At 43.2% G+C, this 11,837-nt stretch overlaps 1 protein-coding gene across 1 annotated transcript in view; it reads right to left on the bottom strand.

Moving 5' to 3' along the window:
* Nucleotides 1-957: 957 nt before the first annotated feature.
* LOC137273092 (RNA-binding protein MEX3B-like) overlaps nt 958-11,837 on the bottom strand; it is a 62,472-nt gene continuing 51,592 nt past the window's right edge. Inside the window, exon 3 of the mRNA XM_067805540.1 lies at nt 958-2,353. Within this exon, the coding sequence (XP_067661641.1) occupies nt 2,034-2,353 (320 nt within the window). The 3' untranslated portion in view covers nt 958-2,033. The remainder of the gene's footprint in view (nt 2,354-11,837) is intronic.

Genomic DNA, 11,837 nt, shown 5'->3' with positions numbered 1-11,837 from the left:
TCAATATAAATACCCAGAAATGGGCCAAAGGGTAAGTGGAATCTACAGAATATCTTTCTGAGTTGATTCAGTCAGTGGTATAATGTTGTCATTAAGTTAATGCACAAATGTGAAAAGAACAGAAACATTATTAGAATGAACCCATTCTGTTCCAGGCAGCTGTCATCCAAGTCTTGCTTCTCTGCAGGAGAGGTTTGCAGTTCTACCCACTGACAAGGCTTCAGCTAACATTCACATTATGTCTAAACATCACTGTACATGAATTGTTTGATGAAATAGTTTGCTAACTGAGCGAAAAACCTCTATTGTGCCAAAGGACAGCCAAGGTTAACCATGATTTATCCGCAAACAAATCATTTGGCCAACGATTCTTCTAGCGCTGCCACTCCTGACACTAATGAGGTCTTGAACCGATGTCATGGTCTGTGTACTGTGGGTGAACACATGGACATTGGGAATGTAGGCCTCTCTTGACACTCCAATTTGAGAGGCACTAAGACCCTGGTTTAATAACAGTTGTTCTGATGAAGAGGCATTGTGTTCCAATTGTTACCCTTGGTCGACAAATTATGGATTTGATCTTGACTATGTGCATGTACACGATTAAAAAAATGATGGGACTCATTACACACTGTGAATGGAATATTCATTTTATAAGTCTATACAGTCATACAACTTGGTTCCAAAACAGCATTACCCAAAAATGGAATATCCACCACTTTCAGAAAAAGTGTATGATGCCTATCTGTGAATTTATCCAACATGAGTGACGGTAGGACATCTAATCTTAGGGGAACATGAATGGTTTTGGAGTACTACTGTGAGAAATAGCTTTGCTAAAAGGGAACATCTATTTTGTTCATCATTGGTATCTCCAGGAAAGATTTTTTCAGTTAATCATATTCCTGGAACCACCAATTCTGGATAGACATGGCTGAATTGGTGACTAACAACTTCAACTTTCTTAGTGTTTAATTCTGACGCAACAACAAGAAATATTTTACAACAAGAACTTTCTTCAAAAGTGATCTCAAAATTCAGCAATAGAAATATTCACCACCAGCAATCTCCATGATTAGGAAGTCAGCAAACTTCATGTGCAGACAGTCTGCAACAGCATCAACAGCCATTATTTTCATAAACTCAGCAAAGCATTATGTCCTTCAGCAATCACTATGTTCATATACACAGACAGGAATGTTTCCTTGAGGGGGAAAACAGGATCAATGTTTTTCAAGAACTGATGATGATATGACGTAAACACAATATCATGCTTTCGAACCATATTAAATAAATCTGAATCTCAACGCTGAAGTGGAAAAAGACGGATCATATCATCATTGGAACCAAATGTGTGCTGTCTTGTTTCACTCATAAAAATATACCTCCCTGACCCATCGTTGGCCACAGCTGCCAGACTTAGACTCAAACCATAAAAACTGGCACTTCGTTAGTGTCGTACAGGAGCTCCATAACATAACACCATATGGCTTAGCTGAAACTGATGGTGTAAGGAGCTCCAGATCTTCATCTGAGATTGTATCTCTTGGATTTCAGCTGTTGTGGTGAGGAACTCTCAGATTTGAAGGCAGACGTGAGAAGCCTAATTGTCTCTGGTTGTGTTACCAAGTGATGTGTGGGTCCCAGTTCAGAGACACTTCCAACTATGAAATGTGAGTGTAAAACAATTCTAAATATCTATACAAAGTTATGCACAAACACATTATAAATATAGTGTTCACCAGCGTAAGCTGTGGGTTCCAGGCTTCAAAATACAGACATCTTCAAAGGCAAGCATGACCTAGTAACACATCATCAAAGCAGCCCTGGTGACACGTGTTCCTCAATGAACGACCTTGAAGTTCATTTTCTTCACTGACTCATATTCACTGAGCCACTGATTCATATTCTATAGGCAGTTTGACCCTTCTTAGTCTTTAAATACCAACAAATCTTGTATCATCTGATCAACAAAAAATGGGAAATTTTGCCAGGTTGGGAATAGAGTCTACAGATAATCAGCTGACAATGCTTCACGTTGATCTAGGTGTTCTGCTGTTGACTACAGCATATGCCTGTATGTAGCTCCTGCAGAATGGGCAGCTCCGGTCCAAGTCTGTGATGATCTTATTCACACAGTCTATACACACATTGGTGTGGGAGCAGGGAGATAACTCTATATTGCCCTCATTTTCAAAACAAACAGCACATTCATTGCTGATGTCTGGATCCTTTCCACTCTGGGAGCCAGACGTGTTTGCTCTCTTCCCATATTGGCTCTCACCATCTCCTGTGTCTTCAGGGTGGCGACGGCGACGACATGTCATTCGAGCTCGGCCAGTCTGGTTATTACCTGTGGAGAAGAAGAATATAATGGCAGTTAAACCACTTGACTACCCCATCTCTTCTGGGCATAAGGAGCCTGTAACCCATTGAACAACTAACGGCGATGGGACAATCCCTCTTGAACAACTAACGGCGATGGGGCAATCCCTCTTGAACAACTAACGGCGATGGGGCAATCCCTCTTGAACAACTAACGGTGATGGGACAATCCCTCTTGAACAACTAATGGTGATGGGACAATCCCTGTAGAACAACTAACAATGATGGGACAATCCCTCTTACCACAAATATGTCACCACACAACAATCCCTCTAGCCATAACAACCTTTCGAACCAACTTCTCTGACCATAACAATCCTCTTACCATAATCATTTCTCTATCCTTACAGAATCTTGTTACCATGACAAAACAATCACTTTGGGGTTGTCTGAAGAAGTGCAGATCTTTGGGGTCCAAGGTACAATTTTGTGATGGTTGTGTTGTTTAAAGTGATGAAACTAATTTAAAGACCTGGACAGTCAATGTGTGACTGTTTCAACTCTCATTGTTACACTCACTCACAGTCACTCAAACCACACTCCGAAAAGGAGAAACATGCCTCCGAGATATTGGTAGACAATGTACAACTGGAGGGGGTGGGATTTCCTGACCCCGCTGGTTTTACATTGTCTACCAAAACCAAGGAGAGGTGTTTTCCATAACATAGTCGAACACCGTTTATCCGGACGTTTTGGTTTCACACGTTATCTGGATCAAACAACCAAAACATGAAAATTAAGTGAAAGCAAAATAAATTCACATAAGTATATCAAAAAAAAAAACAGTCAGTAGGAATAACAGTGAATCATCATAACATATAAGTGTACCAATAACACATGGAAGGCGGAACACAGGTTACCATTTGTCAGCTTGTCTCAGACGTAATCGAGCAGCGTGTGGAGCTTCAGATGGTAAGTTAGATGAAAAACATAAATCGATGACAAAAAGTTTGTATTTTGCCAATTGCATATTCTTTTGTTAATTTTAAATGCCCTAAAAAGACACGACATCACGTTGAACTTGTCTGTCTGCAGAAAGTAAACTTCCAGATGGGATTGCATGTGGCAGGCTTTTTTTAACTTGTATCGCGACAGACAGCAGGGGCCGATTTATAATAATTATAATAATAAACCAGGTGAAGTCCTTTACCAAATCTGCCCAGAGTCGGTCCTTTGTGGAGAAGCTGTCTGAGAAACCACTGCATCATGTGTACATGCAGTGTGTGGAACAGAACAGCAATCCAACCGACTCCTTCGCCTGGATGAAGTCTGCTGGTCTCAAATGTGAAACTAAGGGCTTCCTTTTTGCTGTTCAGGACCAGTCACTTCCCACTGGCAATCGCCACAATGTGATTCTTAACCAAAATGTGAACATGAAATGTCGTCTTTGCAATGACTTTACAGAGACTGTCCAACATCTTGTCAGTGGATGCCCTTCCTTGGCACAAACAGCATATCTTAAAAGACATGATGGCATGGCTCGCTGCTTTTACTATCGTCTCCGCCATGCCTGTGGCTTTGACCCCGAGGTCCATCCATGGTATGGCCCTGAACATGTCCAGGGCGTCCTGGAAAATGACAGCTATAAACTTCTCTTGAATAGGCCAATATACAACCTGAGACGAATTCCAGCCAACAAACCTGACCCTGTCCTTTTTGATAAAGCCAATGAAATATCATTGAAATTTCTGTCCCTTTTGACACCAATGGGATTGGCAAGATTCAGGAAAAGCATGATAAATATGCGGTCCTCGCCTTTGAAATGTATGGCTTGCATCCCAAGTACACTGTCGTCAGACTCCCCATTGTTCTCGGTGCCCTTGGTTTGGTGGAGAGTGCCCGGGTTCTCCACTGGGAGAACAGCCCTTCTGACAATCTGGGTAATGCAGAAGGCTGCAGTGTTGGGGAGCCTCCATATTCTCCGGAAAGTTCTTGGTGGGTTCGACTAGGCAGTGCTTCCTGGGAGAAGTCCCATTCGCTGTCTGGGCTGCGTGTAGAGGGGGTGAGGGCCCTGAGCTAATGATGAGCTTTACCAGCCTGACTGTGCAAGGATCACCCGAACCCTCTCTGCTGCATATCAATTTTAATCTTTAAAAGATAATAATAATAATGGATAGCATTTATATAGTGCTAGTCTCCAAAAGGACTCTTTGCGCATTTCTCTCACAAAAATTGGATTGAAAAGTACACATTAAGGGAAAGCCTGTTTAAATAAGAATGTTTTCAAACCAGTCTTGAATGAACTTAGAGAAGGGGAATTGCGCAGTTCATTTGGAAGAGCATTTCAGACTGAAGGTGCACTGTATTTGAAAGAGTTCTATCCTGCTGACTGTATGTTGTATTTTGGGACTTTTAACAGTTTCTCACTGGAAGAACGGAGAGTTCGTGGAGCCTTGTATGCAGAAAGTTCTCTGGACAGATATGGCGGTAGTGAACCATCAAAATGGCGAAACACAAGTGTTTCAATCTTGTATTTGCATCGAAATGCGATAGGCAGCCAATGCAGATGCTGCAGCATGGGAGTTACATGATCATGCTTCTGTCTCTTCATCACAAGACGAGCTGCACTGTGCTGTGTTAAGTACACTACAATTACAGGGTAGTTTCCCTTAATTCTACTTAACATGTGTTTTCTTTACTCACACGTGCCAATCCTAATGAGCAGCCTGAGTGACACACACCATAAGTGTTTTGATGGCTAATTAATCAATTCACACCAACTGCCTTCCGATAGATTAAGAATGAAATCACATAGTCGTGCAGTAAACAGTGTTACAATACAAAGATTTCTCAATTATATATTGCAATAACTGCTCCCATCATCCGGGTCACTCGTATAGTATGGCTGACTTAAACATACAAGCGTGATATGGTGTCGTCTCCTATATCCATAAGTTAGGATGACTTATGAGGATCTTCATGAATGAAACATGGTGGCAACGTTGAAAACTGATCTTGGGAGTGCTGAAACTTGCGCTGGATGAATTGTTGATAGCATTTTGTGTGGACTAGTGGAGACCGTATGGTTGCGTGAGTCAAGAGCAGGTGCTTTCAATGACAGTATAGTTTACTGTATTTGTGCTTTGTTTGGATAATAACATTCTTTGTCATCACTATTACTGTGTTTGAACTGACATTCACAAATGGCGGAACAGCGAAACCAACCATTAGAGAATGGAGAGGGGCAGGCAGCGGGTGTTGAACACAAACTACCATTGCCGCACATGTTACCCCCACCGCCATTACAACTGTCGGGCAACGCTGCAGACAACTGGAGGATGTGGAAAGCTTCGTGGGAAAATTATGTTATTGTAGCACAGCTAGACAAATTTCCTGAGAATTACAAAGTGGCTGCTTTCTTACATTCTATGGGGACTGAGGCATTGAAAGTGTATATATTCTGCTATGGAATTTCTTCCCGAAGAGGAGAAAGATATGAAGACAATAATCAAGAAGTTTGATGCATATACCCCCGGTGAAACTAATGAGACTTATGAACGATATGTTTTGAACAACAGAATCCAAACAGACTCCGAATCCTTTGATGAGTACCTAACTGCAATCAGAACGTTAGCTCAAAGCTGCAATTTTTGTAATTGTTTGAAAGACTCTTTTTTGAGGGATAGGATTATCACAGGAATTAGAGATTCCAATCTAAAGAGAAAGCTGCTTTCAGATCCAAAACTAACACTAAAGTCATGCATTCAGATGTGAAGAAGTGCTCAAGCTGAAGGAGTGAGAATTAAAATCATGGACACTGAGGAAGTGCTGAAGCTGAAGGAGTGAGAGTTAAAATCATGGACACTGAGGAAGTGCTGAAGCTGAAGGAGTGAGAATTAAAATCATGGACACTGAGGAAGTGCTGAAGCTGAAGGAGTGAGAATTAAAATCATGGACACTGAGGAAGTGCTGAAGCTGAAGGAGTGAGAGTTAAAATCATGGACACTGAGGAAGTGCTGAAGCTGAAGGAGTGAGAGTTAAAATCATGGACACTGAGGAAGTGCTGAAGCTGAAGGAGTGAGAAGTAAAATCATGGACACTGAGGAAGTGCTGAAGCTGAAGGAGTGAGAGTTAAAATCATGGACACTGAGGAAGTGCTGAAGCTGAAGGAGTGAGAGTTAAAATCATGGACACTGAGGAAGTGCTGAAGCTGAAGGAGTGAGAATTAAAATCATGGACACTGAGGAAGTGCTGAAGCTAAAGGAGTGAGAATTAAAATCATGGACACTGAGGAAGTGCTGAAGCTGAAGGAGTGAGAGTTAAAATCATGGACACTGAGGAAGTGCTGAAGCTGAAGGAGTGAGAATTAAAATCATGGACACTGAAGAAGTGCTGAAGCTGAAGGAGTGAGAATTAAAATCATGGACACTCAGGAAGTGCTGAAGCTGAAGGAGTGAGAATTAAAATCATGGACACTGAGGAAGTGCTGAAGCTGAAGGAGTGAGAGTTAAAATCATGGACACTGAGGAAGTGCTGAAGCTGAAGGAGTGAGAGTTAAAATCATGGACACTGAGGAAGTGCTGAAGCTGAAGGAGTGAGAATTAAAATCATGGACACTGAGTAAGTGCTGAAGCTGAAGGAGTGAGACATGGACACTGAGGAAGTGCTGAAGCTGAAGGAGTGAGAGTTAAAATCATGGACACTGAGGAAGTACTGAAGCTGAAGGAGTGAGAATTAAAATCATGGACACTGAGGAAGTGCTGAAGCTAAAGGAGTGAGAGTTAAAATCATGGACACTGAGGAAGTGCTGAAGCTGAAGGAGTGAGAGTTAAAATCATGGACACTGAGGAAGTGCTGAAGCTGAAGGAGTGAGAATTAAAATCATGGTCACTGAGGAAGTGCTGAAGCTGAAGGAGTGAGAATTAAAATCATGGACACTGAGGAAGTGCTGAAGCTGAAGGAGTGAGAGTTAAAATCATGGACACTGAGGAAGTGCTGAAGCTGAAGGAGTGAGAGTTAAAATCATGGACACTGAGGAAGTGCTGAAGCTGAAGGAGTGAGAGTTAAAATCATGGACACTGAGGAAGTGCTGAAGCTGAAGGAGTGAGAGTTGAAATCATGGACACTGAAGAAGTGCTGAAGCTGAAGGAGTGAGACATGGACACTGAGGAAGTGCTGAAGCTGAAGGAGTGAGACATGGACACTGAGGAAGTGCTGAAGCTGAAGGAGTGAGAATTAAAATCATGGACACTGAGGAAGTGCTGAAGTTGAAGGAGTGAGACATGGACACTGAGGAAGTGCTGAAGCTGAAGGAGTGAGAATTAAAATCATGGACACTGAGGAAGTGCTGAAGCTGAAGGAGTGAGAATTAAATTCATGGACACTGAGGAAGTGCTGAAGCTGAAGGAGTGAGAATTAAAATCATGGACACTGAGGAAGTGCTGGAGCTGAAGGAGTGAGAATTAAAATCATGGACACTGAGGAAGTGCTGAAGCTGAAGGAGTGAGAGTTAAAATCATGGACACTGAGGAAGTGCTGAAGCTGAAGGAGTGAGAGTTAAAATCATGGACACTGAGGAAGTGCTGAAGCTGCACTAGTGAGAATTAAAATCATGGACACCGAAGAAGTGCTGAAGCTGCAGGAGTGAGAATTACAATCATGGACACTGAGGAAGTGCTGAAGCTGAAGGAGTGAGAATTAAAATCATGGACACTGAGGAAGTGCTGAAGCTGAAGGAGTGAGAGTTAAAATCATGGACACTGAGGAAGTGCTGAAGCTGAAGGAGTGAGAGTTAAAATCATGGACACTGAGGAAGTACTGAAGCTGAAGGAGTGAGAGTTAAAATCATGGACACTGAGGAAGTGCTGAAGCTGAAGGAGTAAGACATGGACACTGAGGAAGTGCTGAAGCTGAAGGAGTGAGAGTTAAAATCATGGACACTGAGGAAGTGCTGAAGCTGAAGGAGTGAGAATTAAAATCATGGACACTGAGTAAGTGCTGAAGCTGAAGGAGTAAGACATGGACACTGAGGAAGTGCTGAAGCTGAAGGAGTGAGAGTTAAAATCATGGACACTGAGGAAGTGCTGAAGCTGAAGGAGTGAGAATTAAAATCATGGACACTGAGGAAGTGCTGAAGCTGAAGGAGTGAGAGTTAAAATCATGGACACTGAGGAAGTGCTGAAGCTGAAGGAGTGAGAGTTAAAATCATGGACACTGAGGAAGTGCTGAAGCTGAAGGAGTGAGAATTAAAATCATGGTCACTGAAGAAGTGCTGAAGCTGAAGGAGTGAGACATGGACACTGAGGAAGTGCTGAAGCTGAAGGAGTGAGACATGGACACTGAGGAAGTGCTGAAGCTGAAGGAGTGAGAATTAAAATCATGGACACTGAGGAAGTGCTGAAGTTGAAGGAGTGAGACATGGACACTGAGGAAGTGCTGAAGCTGAAGGAGTGAGAATTAAAATCATGGACACTGAGGAAGTGCTGAAGCTGCAGGAGTGAGAATTAAATTCATGGACACTGAGGAAGTGCTGAAGCTGAAGGAGTGAGACATGGACACTGAGGAAGTGCTGAAGCTGAAGGAGTGAGACATGGACACTGAGGAAGTGCTGAAGCTGAAGGAGTGAGACATGGACACTGAGGAAGTGCTGAAGCTGAAGGAGTGAGAATTAAAATCATGGACACTGAGGAAGTGCTGAAGTTGAAGGAGTGAGACATGGACACTGAGGAAGTGCTGAAGCTGAAGGAGTGAGAATTAAAATCATGGACACTGAGGAAGTGCTGAAGCTGCAGGAGTGAGAATTAAATTCATGGACACTGAGGAAGTGCTGAAGCTGAAGGAGTGAGAATTAAAATCATGGACACTGAGGAAGTGCTGGAGCTGCAGGAGTGAGAATTAAAATCATGGACACTGAGGAAGTGCTGAAGCTGAAGGAGTGAGAGTTAAAATCATGGACACTGAGGAAGTGCTGAAGCTGCACTAGTGAGAATTAAAATCATGGACACCGAAGAAGTGCTGAAGCTGAAGGAGTGAGAATTAAAATCATGGACACTGAGGAAGTGCTGAAGCTGAAGGAGTGAGAATTAAAATCATGGACACTAAGGAAGTGCTGAAGCTGAAGGAGTGAGAGTTAAAATCATGGACACTGAGGAAGTGCTGAAGCTGAAGGAGTGAGAGTTAAAATCATGGACACTGAGGAAGTGCTGAAGCTGAAGGAGTGAGAGTTAAAATCATGGACACTGAGGAAGTACTGAAGCTGAAGGAGTGAGAGTTAAAATCATGGACACTGAGGAAGTGCTGAAGCTGAAGGAGTGAGACATGGACACTGAGGAAGTGCTGAAGCTGAAGGAGTGAGAGTTAAAATCATGGACACTGAGGAAGTGCTGAAGCTGAAGGAGTGAGAGTTAAAATCATGGACACTGAGGAAGTGCTGAAGCTGAAGGAGTGAGAGTTAAAATCATGGACACTGAGGAACTGCTGAAGCTGAAGGAGTGAGACATGGACACTGAGGAAGTGCTGAAGGTGAAGGAGTGAGAGTTAAAATCATGGACACTGAGGAAGTGCTGAAGCTGAAGGAGTGAGAGTTGAAATCATGGACACTGAGGAAGTGCTGAAGCTGAAGGAGTGAGAATTAAAATCATGGACACTGAGGAAGTGCTGAAGTTGAAGGAGTGAGACATGGACACTGAGGAAGTGCTGAAGCTGAAGGAGTGAGAATTAAAATCATGGACACTGAGGAAGTGCTGAAGCTGCAGGAGTGAGAATTAAATTCATGGACACTGAGGAAGTGCTGAAGCTGAAGGAGTGAGACATGGACACTGAGGAAGTGCTGAACCTGAAGGAGTGAGACATGGACACTGAGGAAGTGCTGAAGCTGAAGGAGTGAGACATGGACACTGAGGAAGTGCTGAAGCTGAAGGAGTGAGAATTAAAATCATGGACACTGAGGAAGTGCTGAAGTTGAAGGAGTGAGACATGGACACTGAGGAAGTGCTGAAGCTGAAGGAGTGAGAATTAAAATCATGGACACTGAGGAAGTGCTGAAGCTGCAGGAGTGAGAATTAAATTCATGGACACTGAGGAAGTGCTGAAGCTGAAGGAGTGAGACATGGACACTGAGGAAGTGCTGAAGCTGAAGGAGTGAGACATGGACACTGAGGAAGTGCTGAAGCTGAAGGAGTGAGACATGGACACTGAGGAAGTGCTGAAGCTGAAGGAGTGAGAATTAAAATCATGGACACTGAGGAAGTGCTGAAGTTGAAGGAGTGAGACATGGACACTGAGGAAGTGCTGAAGCTGAAGGAGTGAGAATTAAAATCATGGACACTGAGGAAGTGCTGAAGCTGCAGGAGTGAGAATTAAATTCATGGACACTGAGGAAGTGCTGAAGCTGAAGGAGTGAGAATTAAAATCATGGACACTGAGGAAGTGCTGGAGCTGCAGGAGTGAGAATTAAAATCATGGACACTGAGGAAGTGCTGAAGCTGAAGGAGTGAGAGTTAAAATCATGGACACTGAGGAAGTGCTGAAGCTGAAGGAGTGAGAGTTAAAATCATGGACACTGAGGAAGTGCTGAAGCTGCACTAGTGAGAATTAAAATCATGGACACCGAAGAAGTGCTGAAGCTGCAGGAGTGAGAATTACAATCATGGACACTGAGGAAGTGCTGAAGCTGAAGGAGTGAGAGTTAAAATCATGGACACTGAGGAAGTGCTGAAGGTGAAGGAGTGAGAGTTAAAATCATGGACACTGAGGAAGTGCTGAAGCTGAAGGAGTGAGAGTTAAAATCATGGACACTGAGGAAGTGCTGAAGCTGAAGGAGTGAGAGTTAAAATCATGGACACTGAGGAAGTACTGAAGCTGAAGGAGTGAGAGTTAAAATCATGGACACTGAGGAAGTGCTGAAGCTGAAGGAGTGAGACATGGACACTGAGGAAGTGCTGAAGCTGAAGGAGTGAGAGTTAAAATCATGGACACTGAGGAAGTGCTGAAGCTGAAGGAGTGAGAGTTAAAATCATGGACACTGAGGAAGTGCTGAAGCTGAAGGAGTGAGAGTTAAAATCATGGACACTGAGGAAGTGCTGAAGCTGAAGGAGTGAGACATGGACACTGAGGAAGTGCTGAAGGTGAAGGAGTGAGAGTTAAAATCATGGACACTGAGGAAGTGCTGAAGCTGAAGGAGTGAGAGTTGAAATCATGGACACTGAAGAAGTGCTGAAGCTGAAGGAGTGAGAATTAAAATCATGGACACTGAGGAAGTGCTGAAACTGAAGGAGTGAGAGTTAAAATCATGGACACTGAAAGAGTGCTGAAGCTGAAGGAGTGAGAGTTAAAATCATGGACACTGAGGAAGTGCTGAAGCTGAAGGAGTGAGACATGGACACTGAGGAAGTGCTGAAGCTGAAGGAGTGAGACATGGACTCTGAGGAAGTGCTGAAGCTGAAGGAGTGAGACATGGACACTGAGGAAGTGCTGAAGCTGAAGGAGTGAGAATTAAAATCATGGACACTGAG

This window comes from Haliotis asinina, chromosome 2, assembly GCF_037392515.1.
Source record: "Haliotis asinina isolate JCU_RB_2024 chromosome 2, JCU_Hal_asi_v2, whole genome shotgun sequence".
In the NCBI taxonomy this organism is placed as follows: Eukaryota; Metazoa; Mollusca; class Gastropoda; order Lepetellida; family Haliotidae; genus Haliotis; species Haliotis asinina.
This window is presented reverse-complemented; position numbering and strand designations above follow the sequence as displayed.